Source organism: Amia ocellicauda, chromosome 23 (genome assembly GCF_036373705.1).
Source record: "Amia ocellicauda isolate fAmiCal2 chromosome 23, fAmiCal2.hap1, whole genome shotgun sequence".
Taxonomy (NCBI): Eukaryota; Metazoa; Chordata; class Actinopteri; order Amiiformes; family Amiidae; genus Amia; species Amia ocellicauda.
Genome location: NC_089872.1, coordinates 5,901,914 through 5,916,152, shown reverse-complemented (window position 1 = coordinate 5,916,152; position 14,239 = coordinate 5,901,914). Strand labels below are relative to the sequence as shown.

The 14,239-nt window shown below is 40.9% G+C and overlaps 1 protein-coding gene across 7 annotated transcripts in view; it reads left to right on the top strand.

The window, feature by feature from the left end:
- The window catches only part of mark1 (MAP/microtubule affinity-regulating kinase 1), a 103,393-nt gene that overhangs the window by 72,445 nt on the left and 16,709 nt on the right, over positions 1-14,239 (top strand). For 4 of the 7 annotated variants that reach the window (XM_066696443.1, XM_066696439.1, XM_066696444.1 and 1 more), the window contains exons 4-12: positions 2,268-2,316; positions 3,741-3,806; positions 4,733-4,803; positions 6,694-6,750; positions 7,869-8,105; positions 8,778-8,897; positions 9,354-9,453; positions 10,913-11,025; positions 13,707-13,860. In XM_066696443.1, coding sequence (XP_066552540.1) covers positions 2,268-2,316; positions 3,741-3,806; positions 4,733-4,803; positions 6,694-6,750; positions 7,869-8,105; positions 8,778-8,897; positions 9,354-9,453; positions 10,913-11,025; positions 13,707-13,860 — 967 coding nt within the window. Of the gene's footprint in view, positions 1-2,267; positions 2,317-3,740; positions 3,807-4,732; positions 4,804-6,693; positions 6,751-7,868; positions 8,106-8,777; positions 8,898-9,353; positions 9,454-10,912; positions 11,026-13,706; positions 13,882-14,239 lie in introns of all 7 variants that reach the window. The other 3 variants (XM_066696440.1, XM_066696441.1, XM_066696438.1) reach the window with 1 other exon arrangement.

Sequence of the window (14,239 nt, the reverse complement as noted above, 5' to 3'; positions counted from 1 at the left end):
TCCGTATAGAAAGGGTTAAACATTCCCCCCCACAAAACACACGTCCGTTAAGAATATAATCCTATTTGTCTCCTAACTGCTTTTTAATGTAGATTACAAGGACCTTTTGCATTGATTATCATATCGTCCTCCAAAGCCTCTCATAATAAGACGGGCAGGGTTAAACAGCTTTCTGTCACTGCACAACCCTCAGCCTTCCTCACCACTTGCAGATTGGCCAGTGTGAGTACTTACAGCACTCGTTCGTTAAGTAAATACTCTAATTGTACCTTTAAGAATTGCTTTTGTGCCTATTCAGAGAGCTGTCTAGTCTTCTAGTTATTGAGGTCATCTCCAAGAAAAATGAGCGCACCAGAGAGCCAGTGGTGTCTTTTGCTCATAAATTCAAGTCAGCTGCAGCACCGAAACAATCTCTGTGATGAACAGTGAGACAGAGACTTCAAAGGCAATAACTGGAAGCATTAATATTTGAAACTAGTACTTTGTGGCTATCAAAGCTGGTACAAAATACAGCCTTTTTCTTTTGGTCCAGTGGATTATGCTTCTAGCAGTATTTGGTATCTTTAGAGCACATAATTTTAATCAATTTCTGGGCCAGTGTAGTTTAGAAATGGACTCTGGTTTAACAAATGTTCCATTTTTAGATTTTGTAAAATTTTTAGTATTTTGTTTAGTTTTTAAAGTGATTACTAAATGTGTTTGACTTATTCTATCATTTTCCATATATATTTACTAACCAATATATAAACTTTTCTCCCTAGTGTTGTGCTTTGTACTTGGGGTGTGTGTGAAGAGTGACTTTGCGGGACAACATGATAAATGTTCCTTCAAATGGAAATAACCCTGTTTATATAAAAACCGGGTGAATGGATATGTGTTTTTTGATTATTATTATTTTTCGTTCTGGCCTCATGTGATTTTTCTTATTCTGTTCTTCCCCAAAATTTGAGCTCCGTTAATATTCCTTCTGAAGTCGAGCAGCGAGAGAACAAACAGATTGGATTCATAAAGCTTCGTCCCTTTACTTTGGCAGCATTATTCGTATTGATGAGGATGTAGCACACAGTGTACCGGCCATAAATAAAAACAAAGACATGTAATGCAGTATCTGAAACTCATTGCCTATGCATTTTATATAGATATGCATGTATATGTTTTTCGTTGCGCAGGGTAAATTGAAATGTGATGTTTCTTCATCTGTGGTAGAATAAATCAAGCCAGCTCTTTCCAGTCCCCTGCATTTTCATATGGTCTAGCTGAACTGCAAAATGTTTTTAGGGTTTTTTCCACCACTGTAGCCAGTAGCCACATTTGTGTTTTATACTCACGGACTAATAGTTGACCTACATAACAAGGTTTGCCTTTCCTGCAATTTGGAAGAAAACATTCTGAATACAGACAGTCATTTATCAAAGACAATACTGTTCTGTTTGTTTTATGCCTTTGTGTTTTATACTCTGGTTAACCCTTAAAAAAAAGCAGTGGGGCTTATGGAAGAGATTGGCACCTGACACCACAAACCTCATCTGTGTACTGAAGGAATGAAAGCCCACATCAATCAGGATCCAGCCCACGTTCTGCTCTGTTCTGTACAGTTGGCATTAGTCCTGTTTTAGTTGGGCATTGTTTCCTGGTTGAAAACGGCCTACTTGCCGCTTTAGAAATGCATGTCCACCCCCCCTTTCATCCTCTCTTGCATGTTTAGGAACTCCTCGTGCCCTTGTGGCATGAATGCCAGTGTGGTCAAAGCCTTATCCCAAATTGTGGGCTTTAATATCCTTCTCAGGGAGACCAAATTCCAGTGTTACTGTGAGTCACTGCCTTATCTTCAGAGCAGAGCAGAGCAGAGCAGAGTGGTGCTGTGCGATGTATGGGAGGCGAGGCTTTGGCATCCATCAGATGTTTTCCCAGAATCCTGCCCAAATTTTAGAGAAACCCTGGCGGGCCGTAGTTCCACATGCAGTTACACAGGTGCCATTTTGGTTCCAGGCTTGACATTTTTTTTTTTAATCTTCCACCAGCCATAGGGCAGAGCCTGTTTATCTCTGAGGAAACAGTCACAGAATAAATGTGAAAATGTTTATTCTTTTTTGCTTTCGGTCACTGTTGATAGAAGGGCTTTCTAGAGATTTAAAAATTGTTTGTGGTGCTGCTATAAGAGGTGGATTGCAATTTACTATGTACTGCTGCATAGAACTGATTTTGTGTGTGTGTGTGTATAAATCATAATTTTATGCAATTTCACTGATCTTTTTCTATTTTCACAGCTCTTTCGGGAAGTACGAATAATGAAGATCTTGAATCACCCTAATATAGGTAGGTTTCAATCAGGATTTCTTTTCCTATACTTGCCACTCTACCTCAGTTTTCTTTGCCCTTATCTCTAATGCAGTTTTACAAGTGCAAATCATTGCTGCTTCTGTGACAGGAGCCATTAAACTACCGCTGTCCCACACATCGGTCTATTAACACCTAATAACAGTCAGTCAATTTACAGCCACAGAAAGAGCTGGCAAATAAATAGATTCAATTTGGGGTCTTCACTGAAAAAAATACAATGAGACGAGCTGCGGCATCTGTTCAAACGCTGCTGTTGTGTAAAGGGATGGGCTGAGTGCCCCTTTCCCCATTAGTGCCTCTCTCCAGAGTGGCTGAGACTATCCATTCAACTCCGAAACACGTTCCTGTCAGACAGTGGGCTTGGGGGTGAATTACCTTCATATTATCGTGTAAGAAGGCTGTTAGATGATCGTGCGAGGCTGCTTTTCCCAACACAATGGAGGCCATTCTTGCCACCGTTTAGTCATTTTCTCCTGTCTGCAAGGAGAAACGGAGCCTGGTCTTTTCACCAGTGCAGGCCGGGGGGGGTGTGAATCCCTCTGCAAAGTCTCAAAAGCTGAAGATCAGTCTTTGGCCTCCCATGCCAAGATTGTGCCCTGTACTGTAAGCATGTACTGTAGGAGCCTGGATTTACTGCATAGAGGACACCAGCAACCTTAAATGAATAGTGTGCCAACTGATAAATCTGCCTTAAACCACCGCATTCCTTCTTCAATACATCGGTAGGGTTTCCTCCAATTTAATGATCATTCAGATGTTTTCTGTGAGGACCAGGGCATGCCACTCAAATGTACAGCAGGAACCGAATCCAATAACATGACACCTACAATTTAGGTTTCATCTAATTGAGATGAACACCTAATGTGTGGGCATCTCTTTACCCTTATTGTGACCCTGTTTCTATTCCTGTCCCTAACCTGAACTTTAACCCAATTGTGTGTGATCGACCAGTCTGTGAAAGACGGGCATACGATTGTGACTCCAGTGTTGGTCTAAAACTCAATTAACTTGTTTCTATGTTCATCTAAATCCATATGAAGTGAGCACATATTCACAAGACACTTATGATGTTAGCAGGAAACCAGTTTGTATAAAAGCTGTATCTTCTGTCAGTGCACTCATCTATTCATTGTAATTTAGACCTAATATGGTGAGTTGTGAAGCATCCCAGCCTTGACAGCAAAACAATATTACTGAGAAATTAATACTTTGAATTTGCATTTTATTTCATTTTGCTTTGACAAAACAATTTCTAAGTCGTAATTTTGCCTTATATCCAGTTATTAACTTGATTTGATTTTGAAATGCAATGCAGAAAGGAAAAAAAGAAAATAAGCTGTTATGTTGACTTCCTAATAAGTTTTTTTTCTTTTCTTGTATTCATCTCTTCTCCCTTGCAGTTAAATTATTTGAAGTAATTGAAACGGAGAAGACGCTTTATTTAGTCATGGAGTACGCCAGCGGAGGTGAGTGATCGGCACGAACAGACCTCAATGGTATTCAGAGCCGCGTCCGCAAACGGCTGCGTATCAATCCTTAAATTACTGGTTATTACTGAGTAGTGGTCCTCCATTAGCATGAATTATTCATTTCAAGGCTGACAAACAGGCCATACAAATTTGTAGTAAATGTTATATTATTGGCAGTTGAAGCGTGGAAGTGTCGATGGCCATCTGGAGAAACGGTTTGGACGGGCCGTGTAGTAGACGCATCCCGAGGCTACAGAAATTCAGCTAGCTTCTGCCTGTTTTTTAGATTTATTTATTTTTGTTGTCATGTGACTTATGGCTCAGATTGCTGGCAGATTAGCAGCACATTTCAGCAAGGCCCTTGTAAATTAAGAGGCAGAACGCAGCATAAGGGAATTTAACCCTCTTTAACACCGTGTCTCCTGGCATGGTCTGAGGCTCTTGCCTGTTGAGTAAAGTCCAGCATGTTTATCCTGTTGCTGTTTGTGTTGCTGTGTTCTTGGGCCGTAAACAGGAATTGTGGTAAATTGATCGTTTGTTTTCAGGGTTTATAATCGCCATGTCTTACAAAGGAAACCTTTTGAATTATGACTTTCCTTCACTACCAGCTGTACCCCCCAATATTGAGTTAACAGAGCAGTATGTCCTTAAAAAACAGTCAACATTAAACACAATTTCCTGATCAATACAAGGACTATGCATTTTGTTCTTTATCACAAAACTCAACCACAAAACCCTAGTAAATGTAAAGACGTCTGACACGTTTTCATTTGTTTGCTCCTAGTCTTAACACAGGGAAATGAGTCGAGCAGTGTTTTTTTTTTTTTTTTTTTTTTTTTAATGAATACTGCTCAGTATACCTTTAAACACAGGCAGTCTCTTCTTGCTTGATTAAACATACTTCTGTGTTTCTCCTCTTCTAGGAGAGGTGTTTGACTACCTAGTTGCACATGGGAGGATGAAAGAAAAAGAGGCCAGAGCGAAATTTCGACAGGTGAGTAGAAGACCATTTAAAAAAAAAAAAAGTTGGGGAGGTGGGGCAGTGGAATCAACTGATTTAACGGCACAGGGAGCAGTTAATTCAGGCCAGTCTTTATTATTTTTATTCTGGTAATTGCGGTCTAATACATCTAATAGCACAAGATTTCCTATTAACGTCATGTTCATTTCATTGGAATAAGCCTGTATTCATGACATACAGCTCATATGCTACTCATTTAATATATCCAACATGAATGCGTCGTGAACAGCAGCAGCATATAAAGAGTGATTTATTTATGTATTGATTCCTTTTATAATTATATGTTGCCATAGCACAATGTCATCCTTGCCATTAGAATCGCAATTTTGTAGCTATTGACATTTCAAATTTCCCACGCTATGTAAGTGTTATCGATTTTGTGTTAAAGATCTGCTCAGTACGGGTCTGTTTTATCTGCGTAACAAATGGACACGTTTAATAAAGACGCAGGTAATCTGTGCTCGGGAACAAGGCAACCTGGAAACTTGCATGAAGTCAATGAAAGGATAGTCAGCTTGGCTAGTGAGGTACCGATTGAAATTGAAATGCATCTCATGTTCCCGAAATGCTGACATCTAGTGTCCACACTTGTTATATTCTTTAAAGATCAGTTGTGCTCTCGGATTGTTCTTTTTCAGTTTTTTTTGTTTACAAAAAACCTAGTTAAAAATAGAAAATGGGCTTTCTGTGCGTTTTACCTCAAGGGAGCAATCATGATTAACCCATGGTGTGAGTCCATTCATTTCTATCAGTTCTGTCTTGTTAGACAAGCATTAGTCTCCATTAGAACCAGCTGTGAAGTATGCACATAAAGGACTAGGCTCAAATGCATGTGGTGGTGGTTGTTTTTGGTTTGTGGTTTGCACCAATGCTTAAATGTCCTGCTTTAAATCAATTAAAACCCTTTTAATTCACAAATAAACTGCTTCCCCCTTCATGCGAAGGTGCCGAAGTGTATAATTTAAAAAGGCACAGTTGTCACAATTACACTGTAATTCTTCTTGTCACTTATGCCTAATTTTCTCCTTTTGCTGTCACATATCTCTCAGGGACTATATTGCTGCAGGCTATCTTCTGTTCTCCAAATTCACTTCCCAAGCTGTTCAAATATCAGATATCTTACGACAAAGAACAGTTTCTTAAGTGTTCGGCAAGAGTGTCACTGTATATGTATAGGAACAAACAAACAAACACATAAAGGTAATGGTAAGGTTTTCTCATATATTTTTCTTTTCACTTTGTTACCTGTATTTTCCTGTTATTTGTTTAATATTTGGAGCCTACATTATTGCTGGCCAATAACCTCAGGGAAATAGCAGGAGAGTGCGGAAGCAAAAAAAAAAAAAATGTAGCTTCCCGTGTTTACTATTTCCACAAACCAATGCTACTTCAAGTAAAACTGACATGTTTTTCTATTAAATACCTTCTAAATGTTCTCATACTGAGCACAGTTCCGTTTACGTGACTCAAACATTGTAATATATCTTTATGCTTAAGACGAAGGTTAAGGTAAAAGTGGACAATGTCTGAAACACTTGTAATTCCTGTTTAGCTAGTGAAACTGGGATCTTAACAACACCCACCCACCCCCCCCCCCCCCCCACCCCCCCCCCCCCCCACCCCCCCCCCCCCCCACCCCCCCCCCCCCCCCACCCCCCAAAAAAATAATCCTCTGGCAACAACACGCCCCCAAAATAACAAAAAAACAAAACAAAAATGGTATATTTTTTTGGGTGGCAGCAATACGCTTCCGTAGGAGAGAACATGCAAAATAGCACAGGAAAAAAACACCAACTTAAGTTTTTTTTTTTTTTTACTCTTTATTTAAACCCTCTCTATCTTTTGAATTATACTGTTTTTCAGATTGTCTCTGCTGTCCAGTATTGTCATCAAAAGAGGATTGTTCACAGGGACCTCAAGGTGAGCTTCAAACATCCTCTTGCACTTACCTTACTCCATACCATTTTTGGAATATTAAAGAGGTTTTATCTGCTTCGTACACTCTTCCTCAATGTTTATAGCAGGTTGTGTGATCTGAGGTGGTTTGTGATGAATGAGTCTGACCGTTGTAACTCTCCTTAACCCTTATCGTTGGCTCATTGACCCCGTCGCAATAGATTTCTTCCTAAAACAAGAGCTTTTGGACATTCAATGTTCCCCTCTACTGATTTTCAGTACCCTTGTTAACCACCCTGTATTTATCACTCTCTCCCCTCATCTATCTGCACGCAACTGAAACACTGTCACTTCAGTGGATTACTTCCTGTAAAGAGGGCAACTTGAAGATGCATCCTATTTACTGAATTAAGTGCAACTTGATTTTTATGAAAGTAATGGAATTGTAATCCATCCCAAATAAATAATGTCATTCATGGGGCAGAATGATTGCCTTCCTAGACTACATTGCAAATTTACTTTTGCCCAGAGCTTAAAAATAAAATGTCTGAAATAAAAGGTACCCAATAAGGGAGACACTGACACTATAACATTCTACAATCATCTTTACCCTTTCAGCTGAATCTGTACTTTTTTTAGTACCTTTTTGTGTCTGAAACATTGGGCCATTTCAGAGACTTCTGCAACAGTGTCTATATGTCTTAATAGGGAAAATATTCAATTGTGACATTTCACTGGTCATTGAAGGCTCAGGAACTGGAGTCAGAAGCTATTTTGCGTACCTAAAATGTACTTCTGAGTGACAGTTAAAGGGTTAACTGAAAGAAAAGCAATTTCATATAAAGCAGAGCACTGCTGCTAATCAAAACAGGGTGAAGAACTGATTCTGATACTGTTCTTAAAAAAAAATATTTAAAAAAAGTGTACTTTCTCCAATATCATTTTGTTTAGTAATTTGGCTGACAAAATGTCCACTTTATATCTGAAACTACAGCTCTGGAAAAAATTAAGAGACCACGTAACATTGATTTCTGAACTTGGAGTGGTCTTGGAGTGGAGAGCTGTATATCCTGCGTTCCTTGCTACATGTGCTCATGTAATCCACGTGCGCATTAACATTCCCCTCACCTTTCTTTCAACAGGCAGAAAACTTGTTGCTGGACGCCGACATGAATATTAAAATAGCCGACTTTGGTTTTAGCAACGAGTTTACGATCGGTAACAAACTGGACACGTTCTGTGGCAGCCCGCCCTATGCCGCCCCCGAGCTGTTCCAGGGCAAGAAATATGATGGGCCGGAGGTGGATGTTTGGAGCCTGGGGGTCATCCTCTATACACTGGTCAGCGGCTCCCTGCCCTTCGATGGCCAGAACCTGAAGGTAAACCCGTTTGAAAGCGTGAAAGCAGAACAGAAATGTAGGCGTACCCTGCTAGTCATTCCACCTGAGCCCTTGATCACCAATCAGATGCTCTAATTGAATCATCTGCTTGAGTCCTTTCTCGGGAACGAATTCCAGCCCTTAATAGGCTAACCTGGCAGTAGAAAAAGGATGTGCTGGATTTCAGATCTCCCTTCGTTTAGGTGAGCGCTGTCAGTGTGCAGGTGTCTGGCTTTGAGGAGCAAAGAGAATTAACCAAGCTTATTACACCAATGTTAGATGCAATGAAATTACCAGTTGTGTCTGTGCATCAGTAATTAGTATCCCTATTTTGTGTTGTTGAGTTTTACAAGAGTAAGTTGACCGGTTGAGGACAAACTGCACACAGTTTCGTTTGCTGGACATTTTGGCACGGACACGCTGTCTCTGAAACCAGCCGCCGAGGGTAGAAAAGAAAACGTTTTTGTAAAAACAGCAAGTAAAAAAAAAAGAAAATGCTAATGTAATTTTTGGTTGGTTATGAAAGAATTCAATTAGTTCTTCTCCATTTCAGTGATGTCATCAGCCAGTGTGAGTTACTGAGCTCCAGAACAAAGCCCTACATGACCCAATGGCAGGTGCTTGAAGGCGGAGGAAAATGCATGAAGGGTTTTGGGTGTGTTTCTGTTGCAGGAGCTGAGGGAGAGGGTGTTGAGAGGGAAGTATCGAATCCCTTTCTACATGTCCACAGACTGTGAAAACCTACTAAAGAAACTGCTGGTCCTCAATCCTGTCAAACGAGGCAGCCTGGAGGTAAGTCTTTGCTTGCTTGTGCTTCAGCCCTCATTTATTTCCTCTTGATATTGAAATTGCCCCCCAGAAGTACTAAGGGGGCTTCAAACATATTTGATTTGCACACTCCTTATTAAGAGTTGACTCATCAGTCAAATACAGGCATTACATAGGATTTGTGTGATCTAAGACAAGATAAATATTTGAAATGACATTCTAATAAACCTTTTTTTTTTTTTTTCCTTCTCTCGTCTAACAGTACTTTGTGCCTGTCAGGCAAATCAAGTTAAATGTGCCTTCATGGCAGTGATTGCTTGTCTGATGTATGAATTGCGTGTGAAAGACTGCTCAGTGTTACAGCTGTCAAATATCGTAAAAGAAACTGTCAATTTTCCATCTGCCATGGCTGGAGGTGCGCGGCTGCCCACACCGCTGTTGTCTCCAGCACCGGCCCCTGACCAGTGCTCTCTTTCCCAGCAAATTATGAAGGACCGGTGGATGAATGTCGGCTACGAAGAAGAGGAGCTGAAGCCCTACATCGAGCCAGAACCTGATTTCAGCGACACCAAAAGGATAGGTCAGTCGATTTCGTTTTGTAGATCGTAGCCTGACTTCAGACTCGCAGCCAGTAATTCACTCGATTTGTGTCTTGAAAAGCAATCTCCTTTTATTTTTCCTCCCTCTTGGAAATCATAACTTGCGGCACTATATGTAATGTGATTGCTGCTACAAGAGAGTCATCTACACCAGTGGTTCTCAAAGGGTGATCCCCGCCGGTCTTCCAGGGGGTCCGTGGGCTGATGCAAAAACACGGGTTGATGCGGAAATAACGACATCCCAATAGGATGGTAAATGGGGGAGAATGGGGTGCAGTTGGCCGGTCATATGTAGGATCCTGCGTTTTCTGCAGCCTTGGTTTTTTATTTTTCAAAATGTAATTCCACTGCTATGGCCTAGATGTCCCTGCAGCCTCCAGTTATGTTAATTGACTTCACAATTAAGAAATCAACAAATGGTTGTTTGACAAATTAGAAATAGAAAAACGAAGTGAATAAACCTATGCGTTGAAGAATAACATCAATTTCATTGAACTAACGCACGCAACGATATATACCAGGTATTCTGCACACTGATGGGTTCAATTTATTTTGCGCAACTTGTCATTTATCTTTAGACCTCACTCGAAAATAAACAATAGACTGACTTTTATCGCCAGAAAAAAACAGAGATTGAGGGCTGTTAAACGACCTCCTCCAGTAAAAAATGTAAAGTGGAGAGAACGTTATGAACGCTGACAAGGTGTAATTTTCTTTTTGACAGATGCATTTTTGGGTGCTTATGTTCCCCAAGGAAAAATAACCCTGAAAATCGCAAATAACATGCATTTCTGAATAAACTAAATAAATGCAGGAGCAGTTTCTATAGCAGGACAACTAAAAAGGGAATATCTACCCCAAATTGCTGATTTGTACAAGATGAAGACTGCCAAGATGTCTAACAGTGTACCTGTAGTTAATGGCTAGTCTACAGATGCTTTGCACATTTTGTTGGTTCTGCAAGGACTATCAAATCCCATTTAAAGTAGCCTTATATTAGCCGATAAAAGCAAATTTGAGATGATGAAAGGAATTGTCAGATTATTAATCAATAAGTAGTTTAATTAAGCACACTACATGGCCACCTTGCACTGAATAAAGTGCACACTTAAAAAGTAGGTCACATAAAAAGAGTTTAGGTAATGTGGGATAAGATCAAAATAACTCCCCCACAAGAAAAGCATATCTATATTTGTTTAATGGTTTTATGTTCCAGTAATCTGAATCAGTTTGTATTACTGGGATTTAGAGATAAGCAAATGCGTTTTGTCACCAGGGGTGGGGTCTGGGAAATCCATGGAAATGTCTGCTTTGGCAGAGTGGGACACACAAGTTTGAGAAACTGTTTCCTGGGTTGCTATTCTCTGTTTAAGATTTCCAAATTTCACACATACATTTTTTTGCCAGATGGGTAATCTTCATTTTCATGTATTTTTTCAGAGTTAATGGTGACCATGGGCTTCTCCAGAGACGAAATTACGGAGTCTTTAATTGGACAGAAGTACGATGAAGTCATGGCCACTTACCTTCTACTGGGCAGAAAACCCCCAGAGGTAAGTTCAGAAACTCGTGTGACCACTGCCTGGCATAACTACCCCATTCTATAGAACCATTTTTAGTTGGTTAAACCTGTACTCTCTAACCTAGAAAATACAGAATAAATACAATAGTTTGTAAATCGGAAAGCTAACCCAAGTTGTTATATGCAAAGTCTGACTGCACAAATGTCTCCCTTACAAGTCACACAAACACCCGAGGAACAAAAATACAGATCTATTGAGCTAAGTTTCCTTATTTGTGTGCATATCCCTTTTCTTCTGTGCACATTTTCACTTTAGTCTTCACGCTCACACTTTACAATCTACTCTTAAAAGAGATGACCCTTGTACTGTTTAGCAGCCTATACCAACCTCTCTTGCTCTGGGACCTGTCTGACACAGTGGGCTGGTCATTTGTTTGAGCGTTGTGTAAAGGGAGCTTAAAGCTGTGCTTCTGATGGAAGTTTGAATCTGGGGCTTGACCGTGGTCAGTGAGGATCCAGCCAAGTGCAGAGTAATTAAGATTCATGGTTGTGCAGCAGGGACTGTGTGAAGAATAAGAAGTGGGTGGTGCTGTGCTTTGCTAGACGCATTGTAACCATTATTAATTGTTTGTTTGGTTGTGTACTTTATGCACAGTGACTTCTAAGAGTTGCAATTAGAAAGCACAATGCATTGTAAAACCATTTAAAAACAGAACAAAAACACAATTCTAGGTCCACAGAGGGATGTGTTTTTTTTTTGTTTTGTTTTGTTTTTAGTTTTTTAATCAAGTGTTCAGAATGGGTGGAAAAAATCTAAAGGAAAATGATAGATGAAAGAAATAATATTTTGTTGTAGTTTACATTGTCATAAATCCTTAATCGCAATGCATGTGTTGTAAATGTAGAGACATGGCCATGGTCAGGCCTGTATGGTGATATTGGAGAGCTCTAGCCATGGCGTTCATGTCAGGATGTTGAAGCCATTCGCATCAATAGTTGCCATTTCAGCTGGCGTATGGTTAAGGTGCATTGGGATCGGTCTCCCAAGAAAGCAGGTGTTACATGCATTCTCATAACACCCTTTATAAGCAGTGTAATGCCTGTTTCTATGTAAGGAGGAAGAGAGATTTAATCCTTTGGCGGATCTGTTCTCTTAACGCCTGCTGGCTGATGTGGAAGCTGATTTAATTCCCTAGGATTTCGTGGAAACAGCTGCAGATTTTGGTTTGTTTTTTGGGTCTCCATTTGCAAGGGGAATTGCAGATGCAGGAGCAAACGGCCTGGATACCATCCCCCACTTTCTCCCAATTTCACAGCTCAGCTCCCGGGCAAACCCAGCTGCACCTCCAGCCACTAACAGCTCGGCCCAGTTGCACTGCTGCAAGCCCACAAGCAGGGGAATAATCATAATCACATAAGAAACACTGGCCTCTACCTTGTTCCCATCTGCTGCTTTTCACTTCAGCAATTCTCTAGCCTTCCAGTTTGCATCTGCATGGCTCATAGATCACAGCCCCATTACTCAGAGAGCTGTTACTATGCCCCTGGGCTTGTAACATTGAAAAGGCTCACTTTTCAGACGTGTGTGTCTGGCGTCCAGTGGCAAATGAGGGTGTGTACATCTCTTGTATAGTGATAGTGTCCTGGATGTGGTGACTAACTAGCTGAGTAATGTGCAAAGATCAACATGTAGTGCTGTGTATCTAGCTATGAATCCAAACGATATGCATTGGCATCACTTTTGCTCATTATCTTTTGTAAGGGTGTGAGGTACCGTGACATTCAATGGGTCCAAACATGGGTAGTGTGAATTTAGCAGATGTTCCACACCAATGGAAGAACCTGTTCGTTTCGTCACCGTACCATACCTCAGTAGGTAGATACGCAGGTACTCTATCATATGGCCAGTCTTCCATGTTCTTTGCAGTATATCACTCTTCTGATGGATTGTCCATCTAGAGGGATTATTTGATGGGAAGATCTTGTTGTTTGTTGCCGTTTTAACTCTTAACGTACCACTTTCCCATATGAAAATACACAAATAGGTTTGAAGTAGTTATATTCTTTTTGCTCGTTCTTGTGAACCCCACCCTTCGAGCCTGTGGATGCATTCTGCTGCCTGTACTGTTCTTCTGTACGTTTCCATTCAGGGGCATCTCTTCATTTGTAGCCGTGTCATTGTCTGTTCCTGTGCTCAAGAGCCACGAGACATGCACGGCGCTCATCAGCAGCTGTCCAGTGTTTGTGATGTATTGCTCTCTCAAGAGGAGCTGACAGCATGTGGAAATCTGTATTTTAAGCGCTCTTGAGCTGGCGTGTGAGTAAGCGATCGTATGCAGAGAGCTGCGGTTGATGGATAATCTTTATTTTTTTGTACCCTTAAATACTGAGTATACTTTTAAATCTGTGATTACAAGAGTATTAACAAACTGTGCACCTGAGGTGACCGTAGCGTCTGAACACGCCTGAAGGTGACCCAAGTTCTTCGTGACAGATCATCACCAGCCTGTCTTTGGAGAGCAATACATAGCAATTGAAGACACTCTTACGTGGACAAATGTGCATCAGGTTCTGTATTTTGTTAACGTAGTTCTGTTTCAAAACATTATAGCACGTGGCAAATGAAAGCTTGCCAAAGACTGGAAGCTATATAAACAGCTGAGCCACCCTGAATGAGTCATTAATGTGTGTTTTCTTGGGGTGGGGGTTCAGTTTGAAGGAAGCGAGTCCCTGTCCAACAGTAACCTGTGTCAAAGGTCACGACCCAGCAGCGACCTCAACAACAGCTCCACGCAGTCCCCGGCCCACTCCAAGGTCCAGCGCAGCATATCGGCCAACCAGAAGCAGCGGCGGTTCAGTGATCATGGTGGGGATGACATTCAACCAAGTAAAGTAACACGCACAATTCCCACCTCTGAGTGTGCAGTGTCTTAGTGTAGGCTTGCTACTGTACAAGCGTGTTGCAACCCTGCGCTGGCTTTGCTGGCTGGCTTACCCTCACCACCCCCTGCACCTCCCAGCTTGCAGGAATTTTAAGAGCAATGCATGTGGATGGGATTGCTTAGCTGGGTTACTTGCTTGTATTAATCATTTCTTCATTTTATTTATGTATGCATATATTATCATTATTATTACTGGGCTCTTTTTCTGGGCTGATATTTCGTTTATTTTTGGGGAAACCTCGGCTCAGCGCAATGCATTTGAAAAGCATCTGCCTCCCTGCCTTCTTGTGTAGCTTGGCATTT